General features: G+C 45.7%; 1 protein-coding gene across 3 annotated transcripts in view; it reads left to right on the plus strand.

Annotated features, from left to right (window-relative positions):
- Nucleotides 1-27,052, plus strand: part of LOC139574872 (highly divergent homeobox-like) — a 43,807-nt gene that overhangs the window by 9,046 nt on the left and 7,709 nt on the right. For 2 of the 3 annotated variants that reach the window (XM_071399841.1, XM_071399842.1), the window contains exons 3-5: nucleotides 844-990; nucleotides 21,148-22,329; nucleotides 26,946-26,999. In XM_071399841.1, coding sequence (XP_071255942.1) covers nucleotides 844-990; nucleotides 21,148-22,329; nucleotides 26,946-26,999 — 1,383 coding nt within the window. The remainder of the gene's footprint in view (nucleotides 1-843; nucleotides 991-21,147; nucleotides 22,330-26,945; nucleotides 27,000-27,052) is intronic. The other variant, XM_071399843.1, reaches the window with a different exon arrangement.

Here is a 27,052-nt window from a genome sequence, read left to right on the forward strand (position 1 = left end):
GCATGTTTTATCCACTGTGTATATAGGTCTACATACAGACTGGAAGCATGTTTTATCCACTGTGTATATAGGTCTACATACAGACTGGAAGCATGTTTTATCCACTGTGTATATAGGTCTACATACAGACTGGAAGCATGTTTTATCCACTGTGTATATAGGTCTACATACAGACTGGAAGCATGTTTTATCCACTGTGTATATAGGTCTACATACAGACTGGGTACAGACTGGAAGCATGTTTTATCCACTGTGTATATAGGTCTACATACAGACTTTAATAATGTTTACATACTCTACATTACTCATCTCATATGTAAATACTGTACTCTACACCATCTACAGCATCTTGCCTATGCATATCATTAGTCACTTTAAATTACACCTCTTTAATAATGTTTACATACTCTACATTACTCATCTCATATGTATATACTGTACTCTACACCATCTACAGCATCTTGCCTATGCCACATGGCCATCGCTCATCCATATATCTTTATGTACATATTCTTGTTCATCCCTTTACATTGTGTGTATAAGGTAGTTGTTGTGAATTTGTTAGATTAGTTGTTAGATATTACTTGTTAGATATTACTGCATGGTCTGAACTAGAAGCACAATCATTTCGCTACACTCGCATTAACATCTGCTAACCATGTGGATGTGACCAATAACATCTGCTAACCATGTGTATGTGACCAATAACATCTGTTAACCATGTGTATGTGACCAATAACATCTGTTAACCATGTGTATGTGACCAATAAAATTTGATATGATTAGTGAACTCAATGTCGTCTTCATTGGCTAGTTTATTGACCAATTACATGTTTCTGTCAGATGAACCTGCGGTCTGTGTTCACACTGGAGCAGCAGCGAGTCCTGGATAGCTACTATGACAACGGGATGACCAATCAGAGCAAGAGCTGCTTCCAGCTGATCCTTCGGTGTGCTCAGGAGACCAAGCTGGACTTCAGCGTGGTGCGGGTACGTAGGGCTCTATACAATTCAGAAATGCTTTCGTTTTTTCCCGAAATTCAGTTTTCTCCGTTTTTTGTTTTTCCAGGTGTCTGTTTTCCTCAGTTTTTGCTCTCACTTTAATTGAAAAACAACTCAATTGGATAAGTCCACAACCGTGCTTAAACCAAATCAGGAGACAACTTTTGCGGTCTGGGAAAATTGAGAAATGTACATTTTTTGTGTGTAGTAACCCTTTAATTCCAGTGTGCACCTAGCAAGAGGCTGTTTAAGTGGTGTTTTTGTAGCGCACGTGATGGTAGAGTTGATTTTAAAATAATCATGATCTCATTCTGCGAGGCTACGAAGGTTTTTGGGAAAGCCTTATCATCTACTAGAATACTTTTCATTAGCATCGTCGCTAACGGCGCACCGCTCATTTTGTCGGTTTCCTCTATCGTAATCGCTCCTCTTTCACCCCAGCTGACAAACTCACCCTGATTCAGATGACCCTCCTACCCATGCTAGATTACGGAGACATCATTTATAGATCGGCACGTTAGGTTGCTCTCGAGCAGCTAGATGTTCTTTACCATTCGGCCATCAGATTTGCCACCAATGTTCCCTATAGAACACATCACTGCACTCTATACTCCTCTGTAAACTGGTCATCTCTGTATACCTGTTCGAAGACCCACTGGTTGATGCTTATTTATAAAACCCTCTTAGGCCTCACTCCCCCCTCTCTGAGATATCTACTGCAGCCCTCATCCTCCACATACAACACCCGTTCACTCCCCCCTCTCTGAGATATCTACTGCAGCCCTCATCCTCCCCATACAACACCCGTTCACTCCCCCCTCTCTGAGATATCTACTGCAGCCCTCATCCTCCCCATACAACACCCGTTCACTCCCCCCTCTCTGAGATATCTACTGCAGCCCTCATCCTCCCCATACAACACCCGTTCACTCCCCCCTCTCTGAGATACCTACTGCAGCCCTCATCCTCCACATACAACACCCGTTCACTCCCCCCTCTCTGAGATATCTACTGCAGCCCTCATCCTCCCCATACAACACCCGTACACTCCCCCCTATCTGAGATATCTACTGCAGCCCTCATCCTCCACATACAACACCCGTTCACTCCCCCCTCTCTGAGATATCTACTGCAGCCCTCATCCTCCCCATACAACACCCGTTCACTCCCCCCTCTCTGAGATATCTACTGCAGCCCTCATCCTCCCCATACAACACCCGTTCACTCCCCCCTCTCTGAGATACCTACTGCAGCCCTCATCCTCCCCATACAACACCCGTTCACTCCCCCCTCTCTGAGATATCTACTGCAGCCCTCATCCTCCCCATACAACACCCGTTCACTCCCCCCTCTCTGAGATATCTACTGCAGCCCTCATCCTCCACATACAACACCCGTTCACTCCCCCCTCTCTGAGATATCTACTGCAGCCCTCATCCTCCCCATACAACACCCGTTCACTCCCCCCTCTCTGAGATATCTACTGCAGCCCTCATCCTCCCCATACAACACCCGTTCACTCCCCCCTCTCTGAGATATCTACTGCAGCCCTCATCCTCCCCATACAACACCCGTTCACTCCCCCCTCTCTGAGATATCTACTGCAGCCCTCATCCTCCCCATACAACACCCGTTCACTCCCCCCTCTCTGAGATACCTACTGCAGCCCTCATCCTCCCCATACAACACCCGTTCACTCCCCCCTCTCTGAGATATCTACTGCAGCCCTCATCCTCCCCATACAACACCCGTTCACTCCCCCCTCTCTGAGATACCTACTGCAGCCCTCATCCTCCCCATACAACACCCGTTCACTCCCCCCTCTCTGAGATACCTACTGCAGCCCTCATCCTCCACATACAACACCCGTTCTGCCAGTCACATTCTGTTAAAGGTCCCCAAAGCACACACATCCCTGGGTCGCTCGTCTTTTCAGTTCGCTGCAGCTAGCGACTGGAACGAGCTGCAACAAACACTCAAACTGGACAGTTTTATCTCAATCTCTTCATTCAAAGACTCAATCATGGACACTCTTACTGAGAGTTGTGGCTGCTTTGTGTGATGTATTGTTGTCTCTACCTTCTTGCCCTTTGTGCTGTTGTCTGTGAACAATAATGTTTGTACCCTGTTTTGTGCTGCTGCCATGTTGTGTTGCTATCATGCTGTGTTTTCATGTGTTGCTACCATGCTGTGTTTTCATGTGTTGCTACCATGCTGTGTTTTCATGTGTTGATACCATGCTATGTTGTTGTCTTAGGTCTCTCTTTATGTTGTGTTGTGGTGCTACTTGCTACCATGCTGTGTTGTCATGTGTTGCTACCATGCTGTGTTGTCATGTGTTGCTACCATGTTGTATTGTCATGTGTTGCTACCATGCTGTGTTGTCATGTGTTGCTACCATGTTGTATTGTCATGTGTTGCTACCATGCTGTGTTGTCATGTGTTGCTGCCATGCTGTGTTGTCATGTGTTGCTGCCATGCTGTGTTGTCATGTGTTGATACCATGCTGTGTTGTTGTCTTAGGTCTCTCTTTATGTTGTGTTGTCTCTCTTGTGTTTTGTTCTATATTTTTATGTTTAATCCCAGCCCCCGTCCCCGCAGGAGGTCATTTGCCTTTTGGTAGGCCGTCATTGTAAATAAGAATTTGTTCTTAACTGACTTGCCTATTTAAATAAATGTTAAATACATTTTTAAAAATTAGGTGTAGCCTTTTCCAATTTTCATTTAGATTTAAGGTTAACCACATTACAATGGTTTTGAGATACAAAGATGAGATTATAATACATTATATATAAAAAAGTATGTGGACACCCCTTCAAATTAGTGGGTTCGGCTATTTCTACCACACCTGTTGCTGACAGGTGTATAAAATCAAGCACACAGTGATGCAATCTCCATAGACAAACATTGGCAGTAGAATGGCCTTACTGTAGAGCTCAGTGACTTTCAACGTGGCACCGTCATAGGATGCTACCTTTCCGTTTGTCAAATTTCTGCCCTGCTAGAGCTTCCCTGGTCAACTGTAAGTGATGTTATTGTGAAGTGGAAACGTCTAGGAGCAACAACGGCTCAGCCATGAAGTGGTAGGCCACACATGCTCACAGAACGGGACCGCAGAGTGCTGAAGCACGTAGCACATAAAAATCGTCTGTCCTCGGTTGCAACACTCACTACCGAGTTCCGAACTGCCTCTGGAAGAAACGTCAGCACAAGAAATGTTAGTCGGGAGCTTCGTGAAATGGGTTTCCATGGCCGAGCAGCCGCACACAAGCCTAAGATCACCATGCGTAATGCCAAGCGTCGGCTGGAGTGGTGTAAAGCTCAACGCCATTGGACTCTGGAGCAGTGGAAACGTGTTCTCTAGAGTGATGAATCACACTTCACCGTCTGACAGATGAATCTGGGTTTGGCGGATGCTACCTGTCCCAATGTATAGTGCCAACTGTAAAGTTTGGTGGAGGAGGAATAATGGTCTGGGGCTGTTTTTCATGGTTCGGGCCTCTTAGCTCCAGTGAGGGGAAATATTAATGCTACATTCTAGACGATTCTGTGCTTCCAACTTTGTGGCAACAGTTTGGGGAAGGACCTTTCCTGTTTCAGCAAGACAATGCCCGTGCACAAAGCAAGGTCTGTACAGATATGGTTTGTCGAGTTTGGTGTGAAAGAACTTGCTTGGCCTGCACAGAACCCAGCCCTCAACCGATTAGGCGTCCACATATCTTTGGAGATTGCATGGCGGTGTGCTCGATTTTATATACCTGTCAGCAATGGGTGTGGCTGAAATAGCCAATTTTAAGGGGTGTCTATATACACACATACATACAGTGCATTCGGAAAGTACATTAAAAAAACATTCCTTACTTCTACGTCACATGGTCGCTCGGCCAAACTGAGCAATCGGGGGAGAAGGGCCTTGGTCAGGGAGGTGACCAAGAACCTGATGGTCACTCTCACAGAGCTCCAGAGTTCCTCAGTGGAGATGGTTGTCCTTCTGGTAGGTTCTCCCATCTCAGCAGCACTCCACCAATCAGGACTTTATAGTAGAGTGGCCAGACAGAAGCCACTCCTCAGTAAAAGGCACATGACAGCCTGCTTGTAGTTTGCCAAAAAGCACCTAAAGGACTCTGACCATGAGGAACAAGAATCTCTGGTCTGATGAAACCAAGATTGAACTCTTTGGCCTGAATGCCAAGTGTCTGAAGGAAACCTGGCACCATCCCTAAGGTGAAGCATGGTGGTGGCAGCATCATGCTGTGGGGATGTTTTTCAGCAGCAGGGACTGGGAGACTAGTCAGGATCGAGGGAAAGATGAACGGCGCAAAGTACAGAGAGATCCTTGATGAAAATCTGCTCAGGACCTCAGACTGGGGCAAATGTTCACCTTCCAACAGGACAACAAACCTAAGCACACAGCCAAGACAACGCAGGAGTGGCTTCCGGACAAGTCTTTGAATGTCCTTGAGTGGCCCAGCCAGAGCCCGGACTTGAACCCGATCGAACATCTCTGGAGAGATCTGAAAATAGCTGTGCAGCGACACTCCCCATCCAACCTGACAGAGATTGAGAGAATCTGCAGAGAAGAATGGGAGAATCTCCTCAAATACAGGTGTGCCGAGCTTGTAGCGTCATACCCAAGAAGACTCGAGGCTTTAATCGCTGCCAAAAGTGCTTCAACAAAGTACTGAGTAAAGAGTCTGAATACCTACAGTGGGGAGAACAAGTATTTGATACACTGCCGATTTTGCAGGTTTTCCTACTTACAAAGCATGTAGAGGTCTGTAATTTTTATCATAGGTACACTTCAACTGTGAGAGACAGAATCTAAAACAAATATCCAGAAAATCACATTCTATGATTTTTAAGTAATTAATTTGCATTTTATTGCATGAAATAAGTATTTGATACATCAGAAAAGCAGAACTTAATATTTGGTACAGAAACCTTTGTTTGCAATTACAGAGATCATACATTTCCTGTAGTTCTTGACCAGGTTTGCACACACTGCAGCAGGGATTTTGGCCCACTCCTCCATACAGACCTTCTCCAGATCCTTCAGGTTTGGGGGCTGTCGCTGGGCAATACGGACTTTCAGCTCCCTCCAAAGATTTTCTATTGGGTTCAGGTCTGGAGACTGGCTAGGCCACTCCAGGACCTTGAGATGCTTCTTACGGAGCCACTCCTTAGTTGCCCTGGCTGTGTGTTTTGGGTCGTTGTCATGCTGGAAGACCCAGCCACGACCCATCTTCAATGCTCTTACTGAGGGAAGGAGGTTGTTGGCCAAGATCTCGCGATACATGGCCCCATCCATCCTCCCCTCAATACGGTGCAGTCGCCCTGTCCCCTTTGCAGAAAAGCATCCCCAAAGAATGATGTTTCCACCTCCATGCTTCACGGTTGAGATGGTGTTCTTGGGGTTGTACTCATCCTTCTTCTTCCTCCAAACACGGCGAGTGGAGTTTAGACCAAAAAGCTATATTTTTGTCTCATCAGACCACATGACCTTCTCCCATTCCTCCTCTGGATCATCCAGAGGGTCATTGGCAAACTTCAGAAGGGCCTGGACATGCGCTGGCTTGAGCAGGGGGACCTTGCGTGTGCTGCAGGATTTTAATCCATGACGGCGTAGTGTGTTACTAATGGTTTTCTTTGAGACTGTGGTCCCAGCTCTCTTCAGGTCATTGACCAGGTCCTGCCGTGTAGTTCTGGGTTGATCCCTCACCTTCCTCATGATCATTGATGCCCCACGAGGTGAGATCTTGCATGGAGCCCCAGACCAAGGGCGATTGACCGTCATCTTAAACTTCTTCCATTTTCTAATAATTGCGCCAACAGTTGTTGCCTTCTCACCAAGCTGCTTGCCTATTGTCCTGTAGTCCATCCTAGCCTTGTGCAGGTCTACAATTTTATCCCTGATGTCCTTACACAGCTCTCTGGTCTTGGCCATTGTGGAGAGGTTTGAGTCTGTTTGATTGAGTGTGTGGACAGGTGTCTTTTATACAGGTAACGAGTTCAAACAGGTGCAGTTAATACAGGTAATGAGTGGAGAACAGGAGGGCTTCTTAAAGAAAAACGAACAGGTCTGTGAGAGCCGGAATTCTTACTGGTTGGTAGGTGATCAAATACTTATGTCATGCAATAAAATGCAAATTAATTACTTAAAAATCATACAATGTGATTTTCTGGATTTTTGTTTTAGATTCCGTCTCTCACAGTTGAAGTGTAACTATGATAAAAATTACAGACCTCTACATGCTTTGTAAGTAGGAAAACCTGCAAAATCGGCAGTGTATCAAATACTTGTTCTCCCCACTGTATGTAAATGTGATATTTAACTTTTTTTTTTATCCATTTCCAAAAATTCAAACCAGTTTTTGTTTTGTCATTATGGGGTATTGTGTGTAGATTTGATTACAGATTATTATTTTTTGTTTGAATGTTTAAGGTTGTATGGTAACAAAATGTGGAAAAAGGGAAGGGGTCTGAACACTTTCCGAGTTCGATGTGTGTATATGTACCAGTCAAAATTTAGACGCTCCTACTCATTCAAGGTTTTTCTTTATTTTTACTGTTTTCTACATTGTAGAATAATGGTGAAGACATGAAACTATGAAATAACACATATGGAATCATGTAGTAACCAAAAAAAAGTATATATTAGATTCTTCAAATTAGCCACTCTTTGCCTTGATAACCAACTTCATTAGGATTGCTTTTCCAACAGTCTTGAAGGAGTTCCCACATATGCTGAGCACTTGTTTGCTGCTTTTCCTTCACTCTGCGGTCCAACTCATCCCAAACCATCTCAATTGGCTGGAGGTCAGGTGATTGTGGAGGCCAGGTCATCTGATGCTGCACTCCATCACTCTCCTTCTTGGTCAGATAGCCCTTATACAGCCTGGAGGTGTGTTGGGTCATTGTCCTATTGAAAATCAAATGATCGTCCCACTAAGCGCAAACCAGATGGGATGGCCTATTGCTGCAGAATGCTGTGGTAGCCATGCTGGTTAACTGTGCCTTGAATTTTAAATAGATTACCGACAGTGTCACCAGCAGAGCACCATCACCTCCTCCATGCTTCACGGTGGGAACCACACATGCGGAGTTCATCCGTTCACCTACTCTGTGTCTCACAAAGACAAGGCGGTTGGAACCAAAAATATCAAATTTGGACTCATCAAACCAAAGGACAGATTTCCACCAGTCTAATGTCCATTGCTCATGTTTCTTGGACCAAACAAGTCTCTTCTTCTTATTGGTGTCCTGTAGTAGTGGCTGCTTTACAAAAAAATCATTAAATTCAACCATGAAGGCCTGATTCACGCAGTCTCCTCTGAACAGTTGATGTTGAGATGTGTCTGTTACTTCAACTCTGTGAAGCATTTATTTGGGATGCAATTTCTGAGGCTGCTAACTCTAATAAACTTATCCTCTGCAGGAGAGGTAACTCTGGGTCTTCCTTTTCTGTGGCGGTCTTCATGAGAGCCAGTTTCATCATAGCGCTTGATGGTTTTTGCGACTGCACTTGAAGGAACTTTCAAGGTTCTTTACATTTTCCGGATTGACTGACCATCATGTCTTAAAGTAATGATGGACTGTCGTTTCTCTTTGCTTATTTGAGTTGTTCTTGCCGTAATATGGACTTGGTTTTTTACCAAATAGGGCCATCTTCTGTATACCACCACTACCTTGTCAAAACACAACTGGTTGGCTCAAACGCATTAAGAAGAAAGTCCACAAATTAACTTTTAACAAGGCACACCTGTTAATTGAAATGTATTCCAGGTGACTATCTCATGAAGCTGGTTGAGAGAATTCCAAGAGTGTGCAAAGCTGTCAAGGCAAAGGGTGGTTACTTTGAAGAATCTCAAATATAAAATATATTAAGATTTGTTTAACACTTTGGTTACTACATGATTCCATGTGTTATTTCATAGTTTTGATGTCTTCACTATTATTCTACAATATAAAGAAAAACCCTGGAATGAGTAGGTGTGTCAGCTTTTGACTGGTACTATATTTACATGCATACATATACATGGCGTAGCAGTGTAGACGTGTATTTTTTAGTGCTCTCGTGCACATTGTATTTTTTCGTACTTCTTGTATATATTTATTATTTTTTTTTCTATCTCTTTTCGATTTTCAATTCGATTATACCTTCCGGTAACCTACCTCACCCAATGTGGTACGGAATCGCTATAATTTTTTATCTTTGGAACACATTCACGAACCCCCAGTAGCTAACCAGCTACAAGCTACCAGCTACAAGCTACTTAGCCATTTTTAACCGATGCTAGCAGCTTTTACCGTTGGAACTGTGGAACACATTCAAGAACCCCCAGTAGCTAACCAGCTACAAGCTACCAGCTACAAGCTACTTAGCCATTTTTAACCGATGCTAGCAGCTTTTACTTTCGGCACAGACACCAGCCCTGTTATTAGCCTGGATATTACTCACCAATTTAACAGCATCGGACTGTCTCTCGACAACAACGCCGGATTCCTGCCGTAATCCCTGAGCCACTACTTCTGATCCTCACAGCTAGCCTGCAGCTAACGCAGCTAGCACAGCTAGTGCCACTGCTACGAAGCTAGCATCAGTTAGCAAACACAATTCTACAATCACAACCTCTCTCTCGCCATCCGGCCTGGATTCTCTGTCGACACGACCACATCTGGTCTGCAGACGATTACCCCATCCGCTGTACCCTCAACCGGCCTCCGTCTGAGCAGACCCCCTTCGTCTGAGCAGACTCACCCCCCCGGGCTACTAACTTTAAACACCGCGTGCTAGCTTAGCGGCGACTTCCCTGCTCCATCTACGGCTGCCCCCTGGACACTATGATCACCTGGCTACATAGCTGATGCCTACCGGACTGTCCATTAATTTACGGTACTCCATTCTGTTTACTTGTGTTTTATCTGTCGGCTCTGTGTTTTAACTCAGGCTCTGTGTGTAGTTAATCCGACCCTCTCTGCCTAGTCGTCGCCATTTTTACCTGCTGTTGCTGTGTTAGCTGACTAGCTGCTGTTATCTCACCTGTTGTTTTAGCTAGCTCTCCCAATCAAGACCTGCAATCACTTTATGCCTTACTGTATGTCTCTGCCAAATATCAATATGCCTTGTATACTGTTGTTCAGGCTAGTTATCATAGTTATCATTGTTTTGGTTTGCAATGGACCCCGTAGTTCCACTCTCCGTACCTCTGATACCCCCTTCGTCCCACCTCCCACACATGCGGTGACCTCACCCATTGAGACCAGCATGTCCAGAGATACAACCTCTCTTATCATCACCCAGTGCCTGGGCTTGCCTCCGCTGTACCCGTGCCCCACCATACCCCTGTCTGCACATTATGCCCAGAATCTATTCTACCACGGCCATAAATCTGCTCCTTTTATTCCTTGTCTCCAACGCTCTAGGCGACCAGTCTTGATAGCCTTTAGCCGCACCCTCATCCTACTACTCCTCTGTTCCTCGGGTGATGTGGAGGTTAACCCAGGCCCTGCATGTCCCCAGGCACCCTCATTTGTTGACTTCTGTGATCGAAAAAGCCTTGGCCTCATGCATGTCAACATCAGAAGCCTCCTCCCTAAGTTTGTCTTACTCACCGCTTTAGCACACTCTGCCAACCCTGATGTCCTTGCCGTGTCTGAATCCTGGCTTAGGAAGGCCACCAAAAACTCTGAGATTTCCATACCCAACTATAACACTTTCCGTCAAGATAGAACTGCCAAAGGGGGAGGAGTTGCAATCTACTGCAGAGATAGCCTGCAAAGTTCTGTCATACTTTCCAGGTCTATGCCCAAACAGTTCGAACTTCTAATTTTAAAAATTAATCTCTCCAGAAATAAGTCTCTCACTGTTGCCGCCTGCTACCGACCCCCCTCAGCTCCCAGCTGTGCCCTGGACACCATCTGTGAATTGATCGCTCCCCATCTAGCTTCAGAGTTTGTTCTGTTAGGTGACCTAAACTGGGATATGCTTAACACCCCGGCAGTCCTACAATCTAAGCTAGATGCCCTCAATCTCACACAAATCATCAAGGAACCTACCAGGTACAACCCTAAATCCGTCAGCATGGGCACCCTAATAGACATTATCCTGACCAACCTGCCCTCCAAATACACCGCTGCTGTCTTCAATCAAGATCTCAGCGATCACTGCCTCATTGCCTGTATCCGCTGCGGGTCCGCGGTCAAACGACCACCCCTCATCACTATCAAACGCTCCCTAAAACACTTCTGCGAGCAGGCCTTTCTAATCGACCTGGCCCGGGTACCCTGGATGGATATTGACCTCATCCCGTCAGTTGAGGATGCCTGGTCATTCTTTAAAAGTTACTTCCTCACCATATTAGACAAGCATGCTCCGTTCAAAAAATGCAGAACTAAGAACAGATATAGCCCTTGGTTCACTCCAGACCTGACTGCCCTCGACCAGCACAAAAACATCCTGTGGCGAACTGCAATAGCATCGAAGAGCCCACGCGATATGCAACTGTTCAGGGAAGTCAGGAACCAATACACGCAGTCAGTCAGGAAAGCAAAGGCCAGCTTTTTCAAGCAAAAATTTGCATCCTGTAGCTCTAACTCCAAAAAGTTCTGGGATAATGTAAAGTCCATGGAGAACAAGAGCACCTCCTCCCAGCTGCCCACTGCACTGAGGCTAGGTAACACGGTCACCACCGATAAATCCGTGATGATCGAAGACTTCAACAAGCATTTCTCAATGGCTGGCCATGCCTTCCTCCTGGCGACTCCAACCTTGGCCAACAGCCCCCCCCCCCCCCCCCCGCTGCTACTCGCCCAAGCCTCCCCAGCTTCTCCTTTACCCAAATCCAGATAGCAGATGTTCTGAAAGAGCTGGAAAACCTGGACCCATACAAATCAGCTGGGCTTGACAATCTGGACCCCCTATTTCTGAAACTGTCCGCCGCCATTGTCGCACCCCCTATTACCAGCCTGTTCAACCTCTCCTTCGTATCATCTGAGATCCCCAAGGATTGGAAAGCTGCCGCGGTCATCCCCCTCTTCAAAGGGGGAGACACCCTGGACCCAAACTGTTACAGACCTATATCCATCCTGCCCTGCCTATCTAAGGTCTTCGAAAGCCAAGTCAACAAACAGATCACTGACCATCTCGAATCCCACCGTACCTTCTCCGCTGTGCAATCCGGTTTCCGAGCCGGTCACGGGTGCACTTCAGCCACGCTCAAGGTACTAAATGATATCATAACCGGCATCGATAAAAGACAGTACTGTGCTGCCGTCTTCATCGACCTGGCCAAGGCTTTCGACTCTGTCAATCACCATATTCTTATCGGCAGACTCAGTAGCCTCGGTTTTTCTAATGACTGCCTTGCCTGGTTCACCAACTACTTTGCAGACAGAGTTCAGTGCGTCAAATCGGAAGGCATGCTGTCCGGTCCTCTGGCAGTCTCTATGGGGGTACCACAGGGTTCAATTCTCGGGCCGACTCTTTTCTCTGTATATATCAATGATGTTGCTCTTGCTGCGGGCGATTCCCTGATCCACCTCTACGCAGACGACACCATTCTGTATACTTCTGGCCCTTCTTTGGACACTGTGATAACCAACCTCCAAACGAGCTTCAATGCCATTCAACACTCCTTCCGTGGCCTCCAACTGCTCTTAAACGCTAGTAAAACCAAATGCATGCTCTTCAACCGTTCGCTGCCTGCACCCGCACGCCCGACTTGCATCACCACCCTGGACGGTTCTGACCTAGAATATGTGGACATCTATAAGTACCTAGGTGTCTGGCTAGACTGCAAACTCTCCTTCCAGACTCATATCACACATCTCCAATCCAAAATCAGATCTAGAGTCGGCTTTCTATTTCGCAACAGAGCCTCCTTCACTCACGCCGCCAAACTTACCCTAGTGAAACTGACTATCCTACCGATCCTCGACTTCGGCGATGTCATCTACAAAATGGCTTCCAATACTCTACTCAGCAAACTGGATGCAGTTTATCACAGTGCCATCCGTTTTGTTACTAAAGCACCTTATTCGACCCACCACTGCGACCTGTATGCCCTAGTCGGCTGGCCCTCGCTACATGTTCGCCGTCAGACCCACTGGCTCCAGGTCATCTACAAGGCTATGCTAGGTAAAGTGCCGCCTTATCTCAGTTCACTGGTCACGATGGCTACACCCACCCGTAGCACGCGCTCTAGCAGGTGTATCTCACTGATCATCCCTAAAGCCAAAACCTCATTTGGACGCCTTTCCTTCCAGTTCTCTGCTGCCTGCGACTGGAACGAATTGCAAAAATCTCTGAAGTTGGAGACTTTTATCTCCCTCAACAACTTTAAACATCTGCTATCCGAGCAGCTAACCGATCGCTGCAGCTGTACATAGTCCATCGGTATATAGCCCACCCAATTTACCTACCTCACCCCCCCATACTGCTTTTATTTCCTTTTCTGCTTTTTTTGCACACCAGTATCTCTACTTGCACATGACCATCTGATGATTTACCACTCCAGTGTTAATCTGCTAAATTGTAATTATCTGATTTATTGCCTACCTCCTCATGCCTTTTGCACACATTGTATATAGATTCTCTTTTTTTCTTTTTTTCTACCATGTTATTGACTTGTTTATTGTTTACTCCATGTGTAACTCTGTGTTGTTGTCTGTTCACACTGCTATGCTTTATCTTGGCCAGGTCGCAGTTGCAAATGAGAACTTGTTCTCAACTAGCCTACCTGGTTAAATAAAGGTAAAATAAAATAAATAAATAAATAAAATACATAAAAACAAGGACATTTCGAAGTGACCCTAAACTTTTGAACGGTAGTGTACACAGTTGAAGTCTGAAGTTACACACACCTTAGCCAAATACATTTAAACTCAGTTTTTCACAATTCCTGACATTTAATCCTAGTAAAAATGTCTTTCTTAGGTCAGTTAGGATCACCACTTTATAATAGTACAGTCGTGGCCGAAAGTTTTGAGAATGACACAAATATTAATTTCCACAAAGTTTGCTGCTTCAGTGTCTTTAGATATTTTTGTCAGATGTTACTATGGAATACTGAAGTATAATTACAAGCATTTCATAAGTGTCAAAGGCTTTTATTGACAATTACATGAAGTTGATGCAAAGAGTCAATATTTGAATGGACTGATGGCAGCCCATTCTTGCATAATCAATGCTTGGAGTTTGTCAGAATTTGTGGGCTTTTGTTTGTCCATCCGCCTCTTGAGGATTGACCACAAGTTCTCAATGGGATTAAGGTCTGGGGAGTTTCCTGGCCATGGACCCAAAATAACAATGTTTTGTTCCCCGAGCCACTTAGTTATCACTTTTGCCTTATGGCAAGGTGCTCCATCATGCTGGAAAAGGCATTGTTCGTCACCAAACTGTTCCTGGATGGTTGGGAGAAGTTGCTCTTTGGGGATGTGTTGGTACCATGCTTTATTCATGGCTGTGTTCTTAGGCAAAATTGTGAGTGAGCCCACTCCCTTGGCTGAGAAGCAACCCCACACATGAATGGTCTCAGGATGCTTTACTGTTGGCATGACACAGGACTGATGGTAGTGCTCACCTTGTCTTCTCCGGACAAGCTTTTTTCCGGATGCCACAAACAATCGGAAAGGGGATTCATCAGAGAAAATGACTTTACCCCAGTCCTCAGCAGTCCAATTCCTGTACCTTTTGCAGAATATCAGTCTGTCCCTAATGTTTTTCCTGGAGAGAAGTGGCTCCTTTGCTGCCCTTCTTGACACCAGGCCATCCTCCAAAAGTCTTCGCCTCACTGTGCGTGCAGATGCACTCACACCTGCCTGCTGCCATTCCTGAGCAAGCTCTGTACTGGTGGTGCCCCGATCCCGCAGCTGAATCAACTTTAGGAGACGCTCCTGGCGCTTGCTGGACTTTCTTGGGCGCCCTGAAGCCCTTTTCACAACAATTGAACCGCTCTCCTTGAAGTTCTTGATGATTCGATAAATTATTGATTTAGGTGCAATCTTACTGGCAGCAATATCCTTGCCTGTGAAGCCCTTTTTGTGCAAAGCAATGATGACGGCACGTTTCCTTGCAGGCAACCATGGTTGACAGAGGAAGAACAATGATTCCAAGCACCACCCTCCTTTTGAAGCTTCCAGTCTGTTATTCAAACTCAATCAGCATGACAGAGTGATCTCCAGCCTTGTCATCGTCAACACTCACACCTGTGTTAACGAGAGAATCACTGACATGATGTCAGTTGGTCCTTTTGTGACAGGGCTGAAATGCAGTGGAAATGTTTTTTGGGGATTCAGTTAATTTGCATGGCAAAGAGGGACTTTGCAAGTAATTGCAATTCATCTGATCACTCTTCATAACATTCTATAGTATATGCAAATTGCCATCATACAAACTGAGGCATCAGACTGTGAAAATGAATTAATTCATTAACTGTAGAGTGATTTATTTCAGCTTTTTTTTCTTTCATCACGTTCCCAGTGGGTCAGAAGTTTACATACACTCAAGTAGTATTTGGTAGCATTGCCTTACAATTGTTCAACTTGGGTCAAACGTTTCAGGTAGCTTTCCACGAGCTTCCGACAATAAGTTGGGTGAATTTTGGCCCATTCCTCCTGACAGAGCTGGTGTAACTGAGTCAGGTTTGTAAGCCTCCTTGCTCGCACACGCCTTTTCAGTTCTGCCCATAAACTTTCTATGGGATTAAGGTCAGGGCTTTGTGATGGCCATTCCAATACCTTGACTTTGTTGGCCATTTTGACACAACTTTGGAAGTATGCTTGGGGTCATTGTCCATTTGAAATACCCTTTGCGATCAGGCTATAACTTGCTGATTGATGTCTTGAGATGTTGCTTCAATATATCCACATCATTGTCCTCCCTCATGATTTTCCTCCCTATTTTGTGAAGTGCACCAGTCCCTCCTGCAGCAGAGCACCCCCACAACATGATGCTGCCACCCCCGTGCTTTACGGTTGGGATGGTGTTCTTCGGCTTGCAAGCTTTCCCCTTTTTCCTCCAAACATAACGATGGTCATTATGGCCAAACAGTTCTATTTTTGTTTCATCAGACCAGAGGACATTTCTCCAAAAAGTACCATCTTTGTCCCCATGTGCAGTTGGAAACCACAGTCTGGCTTTTTTATGGTGGGTTTGGAGCAGTGGCTTCTTCCTTGCTGAGCAGACTTTCAGGTTACGTCTATATAGGACTCGTTTTACTGTGGATATAGATACTTTTGTACCCTTTTCCTCCAGCATCTTCACAGGGTCCTTTGCTGTTGTTTTGGGATTGATTTGCACTTTTTGCACCAAAGTACATTAATCTCTAGGAGACAGAACGCGTCTCCTTCCTGAGCGGTATGACTGCTGCGTGGTCCCATGGTGTTTATACTTGCGTTCTATTGTTTGTACAGATGACCTACTACCTTCAGGTGTTTAGAAATTGCTCTCAAGGATGAACCAGACTTGTGGAGGTCTTGGCTGATTTCTTTAGATTTTCCCATGATGTCAAGCAAAGAGGCACTGAGTGTGAAGGTAGGCCTTGAAATACATCCACAGGTACACCTCCAATTGACTCAAATTATGTCAATTAGCCTATCAGAAGCTTCTAAAGCCATGACATCATTTTCTAGAATATTCCAAGCTGTTTAAAACTTCTTGTCAATAGGGGGGCGCTGTTTTCACTTTGGAAAAAATCGTGCCCAAATGAAACGGCCTCGTACTCTTTTCTAGATCATACAATATGCATATTATTATTACTATTGGATAGAAAACACTCAAGTTTCTAAAACTGTTTGAATTATATCTGTGAGTAAAACAGAACTCATTTTGCAGCAAACTTCCATACAGGAAGTGAAAAATCTGAAAACGAGGCTCTGTTTCAGGGCCTGCCTATTCAACTGGCTTTTATTTATCGATATGCATGCACTTCATACGCCTTCCACTAGATGTCAACAGGCAGTGGAAGGTGGAATGGGGTGTCTAGCTTGATCTGAGGCCGAACAAGAGCTTTTGGAGTGACAGGTCCGGAATTTTCTTTGTCTTCTCAGGCGCGCGGCGGAGCTCGACATTGTCTTCTGAAAAGCGTTCGGTTTACACTGCGAATATCTCCGGCTCTGATTTTATTTGATACATATGATAATAACATCATAAAGTAGTTTTTTTCAACCAAGTTTTATCAGTTTATTCAACGTTTATTGGGACTTTTGGAGTTTTCCGTTCTTTGCGTCAAGAGAGGATGGGAATGTTAGCAACCTTGGCTAGCATTGTGGCGCGAATTCGACAGAAGAAATGGACATTCTAAAACCAAACAACGATTTATTCTGGACCAAGGACTCCTTGCACAACATTCTGATGGAAGCTCAGCAAAAGTAAGAAAACATTTATGATGTTATTTCGTATTTCTGTGTAAAATGTTGACTCCTATTTGGTGAGCGCTGTCTCACAATAACGCAAGCTGTATGTTATGGTAAAGTTATTTTAAAAATATCTAACACAGCGGTTGCATTAAGAACCAGTGTATCTTTCATTTGCCATACAACAAGTATTTTTATGTAAAGTTTATGATGAGTTCTTTGGTCAGATTAGGTGAGTGTCCAAAATATCTCAGGAGATTCTGGTGAATCGATGCTACGTATTCACAATGTATAATCAGGATTTGTAGCTCTAAATATGCACATTTTCGAACAAAACATTGTATATTGTATAACATGATGTTATAAGACTGTCATCTGATGAATCTGTTCAAGGTTAGTGATTAATTTTATCTCTATTTTGTCGGTTTTGTGCAAGCTATTTTTGCGGGGAGTAAATTGCGTTGTGTGTTTGGCTACTGTAGTGAGCTAATAGAAATATATGTTGTGTTTTCGCTGTAAAACACTTAAAAAATCGGAAATTTTGGCTGGATTCACAAGATGTTTATCTTTCATTTGCTGTATTGGACTTGTGATTTCATGAAAATTATATTATATGATATCCCTGTCCCGTTAGGCTAGGCTATGCTAGTCAGCTTTTTTGATGAGGAGGATCCCGGATCCGGGATGGGTATCAAGAAAATTAAAGGCACAGTCAACTTAGTGTATGTAAACTTCTGACCCACTGGAATTGTGACACGGTGAATTATAAGTGAAATAATCTGTCTGTAAACAATTGGTGGAAAAAATGACTTGTGTCATACACAAAGTAGATGTCCTAAACAACTTGCCAAAACTATAGTTTGTTAACAAGAAATTTGTGGAGTGGTTGAACAACAAGTTTAAATGACTCCAACCTAAGTGTACGTAAACTTCAACTGTCTCTCTCCAGACCTGGGTGGTGATAGTGGTGGTGGTGGTGTTAACTATGTGTCTCTCTCTCCAGACCTGGGTGGTGATAGTGGTAGTAGTGGTGGTGATAGTGGTGGTAGTGGTGTTAACTATGTGTCTCTCTCTCTCCAGACCTGGGTGGTAGTGGTAGTAGTAGTGTTAACTATGTGTCTCTCTCTCTCCAGACCTGGGTGGTAGTAGTGGTGGTGGTGGTGTTAACTATGTGTCTCTCTCTCTCCAGACCTGGGTGGTGGTAGTGGTGGTGGTGTTAACTATGTGTCTCTCTCTCTCCAGACCTGGGTGGTAGTAGTGGTGGTGGTGGTGTTAACTATGTGTCTCTCTCTCTCCAGACCTGGGTGGTGATAGTGGTAGTAGTGGTGTTAACTATGTGTCTCTCTCTCCAGACCTGGGTGGTGGTAGTGGTGGTGGTGTTAACTATGTCTCTCTCTCTCTCCAGACCTGGGTGGTAGTAGTAGTGTTAACTATGTCTCTCTCTCTCCAGACCTGGGTGGTAGTAGTGGTGGTGGTGTTAACTATGTCTCTCTCTCTCTCCAGACCTGGGTGGTAGTAGTAGTGTTAACTATGTCTCTCTCTCTCCAGACCTGGGTGGTAGTAGTGGTGGTGTTGGTGTTAACTATGTGTCTCTCTCTCCAGACCTGGGTGGTAGTAGTGGTGGTGGTGGTGTTAACTATGTGTCTCTCTCTCTCCAGACCTGGGTGGTGGTAGTGGTAGTAGTAGTGTTAACTATGTCTCTCTCTCTCTCCAGACCTGGGTGGTGGTAGTGGTGGTGGTGTTAACTATGTCTCTCTCTCTCTCCAGACCTGGGTGGTAGTAGTAGTGTTAACTATGTCTCTCTCTCTCCAGACCTGGGTGGTAGTAGTGGTGGTGGTGTTAACTATGTCTCTCTCTCTCTCCAGACCTGGGTGGTAGTAGTAGTGTTAACTATGTCTCTCTCTCTCTCCAGACCTGGGTGGTGGTAGTAGTGGTGGTGGTGGTGTTAACTATGTGTCTCTCTCTCTCCAGACCTGGGTGGTGGTGGTGGTGTTAACTATGTCTCTCTCTCTCTCCAGACCTGGGTGGTGGTAGTAGTGGTGGTGGTGGTGTTAACTATGTGTCTCTCTCTCCAGACCTGGGTGGTGATAGTGGTAGTAGTGGTGGTGATAGTGGTGGTAGTGGTGTTAACTATGTGTCTCTCTCTCTCCAGACCTGGGTGGTAGTGGTAGTAGTAGTGTTAACTATGTGTCTCTCTCTCTCCAGACCTGGGTGGTAGTAGTGGTGGTGGTGGTGTTAACTATGTGTCTCTCTCTCTCCAGACCTGGGTGGTGGTAGTGGTGGTGGTGGTGTTAACTATGTGTCTCTCTCTCTCCAGACCTGGGTGGTGATAGTGGTAGTAGTGGTGTTAACTATGTGTCTCTCTCTCCAGACCTGGGTGGTGGTAGTGGTGGTGGTGTTAACTATGTCTCTCTCTCTCTCCAGACCTGGGTGGTAGTAGTAGTGTTAACTATGTCTCTCTCTCTCCAGACCTGGGTGGTAGTAGTGGTGGTGGTGTTAACTATGTCTCTCTCTCTCTCCAGACCTGGGTGGTAGTAGTAGTGTTAACTATGTCTCTCTCTCTCTCCAGACCTGGGTGGTGGTAGTAGTGGTGGTGGTGGTGTTAACTATGTGTCTCTCTCTCTCCAGACCTGGGTGGTGGTGGTGGTGTTAACTATGTCTCTCTCTCTCTCCAGACCTGGGTGGTGGTAGTAGTGGTGGTGGTGGTGTTAACTATGTGTCTCTCTCTCCAGACCTGGGTGGTGATAGTGGTAGTAGTGGTGGTGATAGTGGTGGTAGTGGTGTTAACTATGTGTCTCTCTCTCTCCAGACCTGGGTGGTAGTGGTAGTAGTAGTGTTAACTATGTGTCTCTCTCTCTCCAGACCTGGGTGGTAGTAGTGGTGGTGGTGGTGTTAACTATGTGTCTCTCTCTCTCCAGACCTGGGTGGTGGTAGTGGTGGTGGTGGTGTTAACTATGTGTCTCTCTCTCTCCAGACCTGGGTGGTAGTAGTGGTGGTGGTGGTGTTAACTATGTGTCTCTCTCTCTCCAGACCTGGGTGGTGATAGTGGTAGTAGTGGTGTTAACTATGTGTCTCTCTCTCCAGACCTGGGTGGTGGTAGTGGTGGTGGTGTTAACTATGTCTCTCTCTCTCTCCAGACCTGGGTGGTAGTAGTAGTGTTAACTATGTCTCTCTCTCTCCAGACCTGGGTGGTAGTAGTGGTGGTGTTGGTGTTAACTATGTGTCTCTCTCTCCAGACCTGGGTGGTAGTAGTGGTGGTGGTGGTGTTAACTATGTGTCTCTCTCTCTCCAGACCTGGGTGGTGGTAGTGGTAGTAGTAGTGTTAACTATGTCTCTCTCTCTCTCCAGACCTGGGTGGTGGTAGTGGTGGTGGTGTTAACTATGTCTCTCTCTCTCTCCAGACCTGGGTGGTAGTAGTAGTGTTAACTATGTCTCTCTCTCTCCAGACCTGGGTGGTAGTAGTGGTGGTGGTGTTAACTATGTCTCTCTCTCTCTCCAGACCTGGGTGGTAGTAGTAGTGTTAACTATGTCTCTCTCTCTCCAGACCTGGGTGGTGGTAGTGGTAGTAGTAGTGTTAACTATGTCTCTCTCTCTCTCCAGACCTGGGTGGTAGTAGTAGTGTTAACTATGTCTCTCTCTCTCTCCAGACCTGGGTGGTAGTAGTAGTGTTAACTATGTCTCTCTCTCTCCAGGCCTGGGTGGTAGTAGTGGTGGTGGTGTTAACTATGTCTCTCTCTCTCTCCAGAGCTGGGTGGTAGTAGTAGTGTTAACTATGTCTCTCTCGCTCTCCAGACCTGGGTGGGCAACAAGAGGCGGAAGCAGACCTCCAGGGCCGACCAGAACACAGGCGTGTCCCACTCCTTTTCCTTCTCCAATCACGGCCTTTCTCTGGGAGCTCTGTCCAATCACAGCCTGGCTGGGGGAGCTCTGTCCAACCACATGCTAACGGGCGGGGCTCTAGTGGCGGGCGCAATGCTGACAGGGGCGATGGCGGCAGCTCAGAATATCCAGAGAGGCCCCTCCCACCTTCTCCCTCCATCCTCCTCTTCCTCCTCTTCTTCCTACTCTCCTCTCAGCTCTGTCAACAACAACAACGATGTCATCCTGACAGGGATTTACTCTCTAGGCTCCACTTCTCGTTCCCGGCCCACTGTTAAGCCCCTCCCCTGTCACTCTGACCCTGAGCTCCCTGCACACGTCCATCAAACTCTGCTCAACCAATCACAGCACAGGAGGAATAGTTCTGCCTCCTCCCCCCTCCAGCTCCACTCTAGATCGGGTACCATGTCACTTCCTCGCTGTAAACCCCTCTCCCTCTCCTCTTCCCCCTCCTTCTCCTCACCCCCCGGCCGCCCCATCCACAGCCTGTCCAATAGGTGTGGTTTCACCACTGGTGGGGCAGGGGGGGCAGTAGGAAGGGCTGGGTCAGGAGGGGCGGTACCTCGGAGCTGGGCTAGACAGTATGATTCTCTCCAGTCTGGCCCCTGGCCCTCCCAGCTCCAGCCCAGGCCTCACTCCAACCCCCAGACTCCCCAACCTCACCCCCCCAGGCCCCATCTCTCCAACCCTCCCCCTTCAGACAACTCCCCCCGCATTCATCAGGTCTTCAGCCTATTAGAGAGGGGGGAGGGGGAGGGACTAGGACAAGGACAGCTTTCTGATAGCAGCAGGCAAGAGAGACACAGACAGTCTACCTGCCCCTTGGACGCTAGTGGCTGCCTCTCTATCGCCATGGAGACGGGTGATGAAGAGGATGAGTGGCAGAGGGAGGAAGAGTTATCCAACATGGCTGCCATGGCCCACTTGGACCTCCAGAGAGGCCAGGGGGGGAGGGACAGCCCCAGCAGCGAACAGGGATCTGGGGGTAGAGACCCCACATCCCCCTCCCTGGTCCTCAGCAGCTCCAGGCCTGGTCCCTACCCTCGGGACAGCTACCCAGTTACTACAACACTACAGACCTCCCCTAGTATACAGGTAGGGTTACTACTACTACTACTACTACTACTACTACTACTACTACTACTACTACCCAGTTACTACAACACTACAGATCTCCCCTAGTATACAGGTAGGGGTTACTACTACTACTACTACTACCCAGTTACTACAACACTACAGACCTCCCCTAGTATACAGGTAGGGTTACTACTACTACTACTACTACTACTACTACTACCCAGTTACTACAACACTACAGATCTCCCCTAGTATACAGGTAGGGGTTACTACTACTACTACTACTACTACTACCCAGTTACTACAACACTACAGACCTCCCCTAGTATACAGGTAGGGTTACTACTACTACTACTACTACTACTACTACTACTACTACCCAGTTACTACAACACTACAGACCTCCCCTAGTATACAGGTAGGGTTACTACTACTCCTACTACTACTACTACCCAGTTACTACAACACTACGGACCTCCCCTAGTATACAGGTAGGGTTACTACTACTACTACTACTACTACTACCCAGTTACTACAACACTACAGACCTCCCCTAGTATACAGGTAGGGTTACTACTACTACTACTACTACTACTACCCAGTTACTACAACACTACAGATCTCCCCTAGTATACAGGTAGGGGTTACTACTACTACTACTACTACCCAGTTACTACAACACTACAGACCTCCCCTAGTATACAGGTAGGGTTACTACTAGTACTACTACTACTACTACTACTACTACTACTACTACCCAGTTACTACAACACTACAGATCTCCCCTAGTATACAGGTAGGGGTTACTACTACTACTACTACTACTACTACCCAGTTACTACAACACTACAGACCTCCCCTAGTATACAGGTAGAGTTACTACTACTACTACTACTACTACTACTACCCAGTTACTACAACACTACAGACCTCCCCTAGTATACAGGTAGGGTTACTACTACTACTACTACTACTACTACTACCCAGTTACTACAACACTACGGACCTCCCCTAGTATACAGGTAGGGTTACTACTACTACTACTACTACTACTACCCAGTTACTACAACACTACAGACCTCCCCTAGTATACAGGTAGGGTTACTACTACTACTACTACTACTACTACTACTACTACTACTACTACTACTACTACCCAGTTACTACAACACTACAGACCTCCCCTAGTATACAGGTAGGGTTACTACTACTACTACTACTACTACTACTACTACTACTACTACCCAGTTACTACAACACTACAGACCTCCCCTAGTATACAGGTAGGGTCACTACTACTACTACTACTACTACTACTACCCAGTTACTACAACACTACAGATCTCCCCTAGTATACAGGTAGGGGTTAATACTACTACTACTACTACTACTACCCAGTTACTACAACACTACAGACCTCCCCTAGTATACAGGTAGGGTTACTACTACTACTACTACTACTACTACTACTACTACTACTACTACCCAGTTACTACAACACTACAGACCTCCCCTAGTATACAGGTAGGGGTTAATACTACTACTACTACTACTACTACTACTACCCAGTTACTACAACACTACAGACCTCCCCTAGTATACAGGTAGGGTTACTACTACTACTACTACTACTACTACCCAGTTACTACAACACTACAGATCTCCCCTAGTATACAGGTAGGGGTTAATACTACTACTACTACTACTACCCAGTTACTACAACACTACAGATCTCCCCTAGTATACAGGTAGGTTTACTACTACTACTACTACTACTACCCAGTTACTACAACACTACAGACCTCCCCTAGTATACAGGTAGGGGTTAATAATACTACTATTACTACTACTACTACTACCCAGTTACTACAACACTACAGACCTCCCCTAGTATACAGGTAGGGTTACTACTACTACTACTACCCAGTTACAACACTACAGACCTCCCCTAGTATACAGGTAGGGGTTAAAACTACTACTACTACTACTACTACCCAGTTACTACAACACTACAGATCTCCCCTAGTATACAGGTAGGGGTTAAAACTACTACTACTACTACTACTACCCAGTTACTACAACACTACAGACCTCCCCTAGTATACAGGTAGGGGTTAATACTACTACTACTACTACTACTACCCAGTTACTACAACACTACAGATCTACCCTAGTATACAGGTAGGGTTACTACTACTACTACTACTACTACTACTACCCAGTTACTACAACACTACAGACCTCCCCTAGTATACAGGTAGGGTTACTACTACTACTACTACCCAGTTTCTACAACACTACAGATCTCCCCTAGTATACAGGTAGGGGTTAAAACTACTACTACTACTACTACTACCCAGTTACTACAACACTACAGACCTCCCCTAGTATACAGGTAGGGGTTAATACTACTACTACTACTACTACTACTACCCAGTTACTACAACACTACAGATCTCCCCTAGTATACAGGTAGGGGTTAAAACTACTACTACTACTACTACTACTACTACTACCCAGTTACTACAACACTACAGATCTCCCCTAGTATACAGGTAGGGGTTAATACTACTACTACTACCACTACTACTACCCAGTTACTACAACACTACAGATCTCCCCTAGTATACAGGTAGGGGTTAATACTACTACTACTACTACTACTACTACCCAGTTACTACAACACTACAGATCTCCCCTAGTATAGAGGTAGGGGTTAAAACTACTACTACTACTACTACTACTACCCAGTTACTACAACACTACAGACCTCCCCTAGTATACAGGTAGGGGTTAATACTACTACTACTACTACTACTACTACTACCCAGTTACTACAACACTACAGATCTCCCCTAGTATACAGGTAGGGGTTAAAACTACTACTACTACTACTACTACTACTACCCAGTTACTACAACACTACAGACCTCACCTAGTATACAGGTAGGGGTTAATACTACTTCTACTACTGCTACTACTACTACTACTACCCAGTTACTACAACACTACAGACCTCACCTAGTATACAGGTAGGGGTTAATTCTACTACTACTACTACTACTACTACCCAGTTACTACAACACTACAGACCTCACCTAGTATACAGGTAGGGGTTAATACTACTACTACTACTACTACTACCCAGTTACTACAACACTACAGACCTCACCTAGTATACAGGTAGGGGTTAATACTACTACTACTACTACCCAGTTACTACAACACTACAGACCTCAACTAGTAAACATGTAGGGGTTAATACTACTACTACTACTACTACTACTACTACTACCCAGGTACTACAACACTACAGACTTCCCCTAGTATACAGGTTGGGGTTAATACTACTACTACTACTACTACTACTACTACTACTACTACCCAGTTACTACAACACTACAGACCTCAACTAGTATACAGGTAGGGGTTAATACTACTACTACTACTACTACTACCCAGTTACTACAACACTACAGACCTCACCTAGTATACAGGTAGGGGTTAATACTACTACTACTACTACCCAGTTACTACAACACTACAGACCTCAACTAGTATACAGGTAGGGGTTAATACTACTACTACTACTACTACTACTACCCAGTTACTACAACACTACAGACTTCCCCTAGTATACAGGTAGGGGTTAATACTACTACTACTACTACTACTACTACCCAGTTACTACAACACTACAGGCCTCACCTAGTATACATGTAGGGGTTAATACTACTACTACTACTACTACTACTACTACTACACTACAGACCTCACCTAGTATACAGGTAGGGGTTAATACTACTTCTACTACTACTACTACTACTACCCAGTTACTACAACACTACAGACCTCACCTAGTATACAGGTAGGGGTTAATACTACTACTACTACTACTACTACTACTACCCAGTTACTACAACACTACAGACCTCACCTAGTATACAGGTAGGGGTTAATACTACTTCTACTACTACTACCCAGTTACTACAACACTACAGACCTCACCTAGTATACAGGTAGGGGTTAATACTACTACTACTACTACTACTACCCAGTTACTACAACACTACAGACCTCCCCTAGTAAACAGGTAGGGGTTAATCCTCCCCTCTTTCTTCCTCTCTCCTGCTCTCTCCTTTCCTCCACACCTCTCCCCTCTTTCCTCCTCCACACCTCTCCCCTCTTTCCTCTTCCTCCCTCCTCTTTCCTCCTCTCACCTCCTCTTTCCTCCTCCCTCCTCCTCTTTCCTCCTCCCCTCTTTCCTCCTCCCTCCTCCTCTTTCCTCCCTCCTCCTATTTCCTCCTCACCTCTCCCCTCTTTCCTCCTCACCTCTCCCCTCTTTCCTCCTCCCACCTCTTTCCTCCTCACCTCTCCCTCTCTTCCCCTCACCTCTCCCTCTCTTTCCTCCTCCCTCCTCTTTCCTCACCTCTCCCTCTTTCCCCCTCACCTCTCCCCTCTTTCCTCCTCACCTCTCCCCTCTTTCCTCCCCTCCTCTCCCCTTTTTCCCCCTCACCTCTCCCCTCTTTCCCCCTCACCTCTCTCCTCTTTCCCCCTCCCCTCTTTCCCCCTCTTTCCTCCTCCTCCTCCCTCCTCCTCTTCCCTCCCCTCTCACCACCTCCTCCCCTCTGTAGGTTCCAGTCAGTCCCTCTGCTCCGTGGCTCATCAATAACTCCAGGAAGAGAACTGTAAGTCGTCTTCATATATCATTCTGTCTTACCTAACAGTATACAAGTGTGCA

The sequence above is a fragment of the Salvelinus alpinus genome, chromosome 4 (genome assembly GCF_045679555.1).
Source record: "Salvelinus alpinus chromosome 4, SLU_Salpinus.1, whole genome shotgun sequence".
Lineage (NCBI taxonomy): Eukaryota > Metazoa > Chordata > Actinopteri > Salmoniformes > Salmonidae > Salvelinus > Salvelinus alpinus.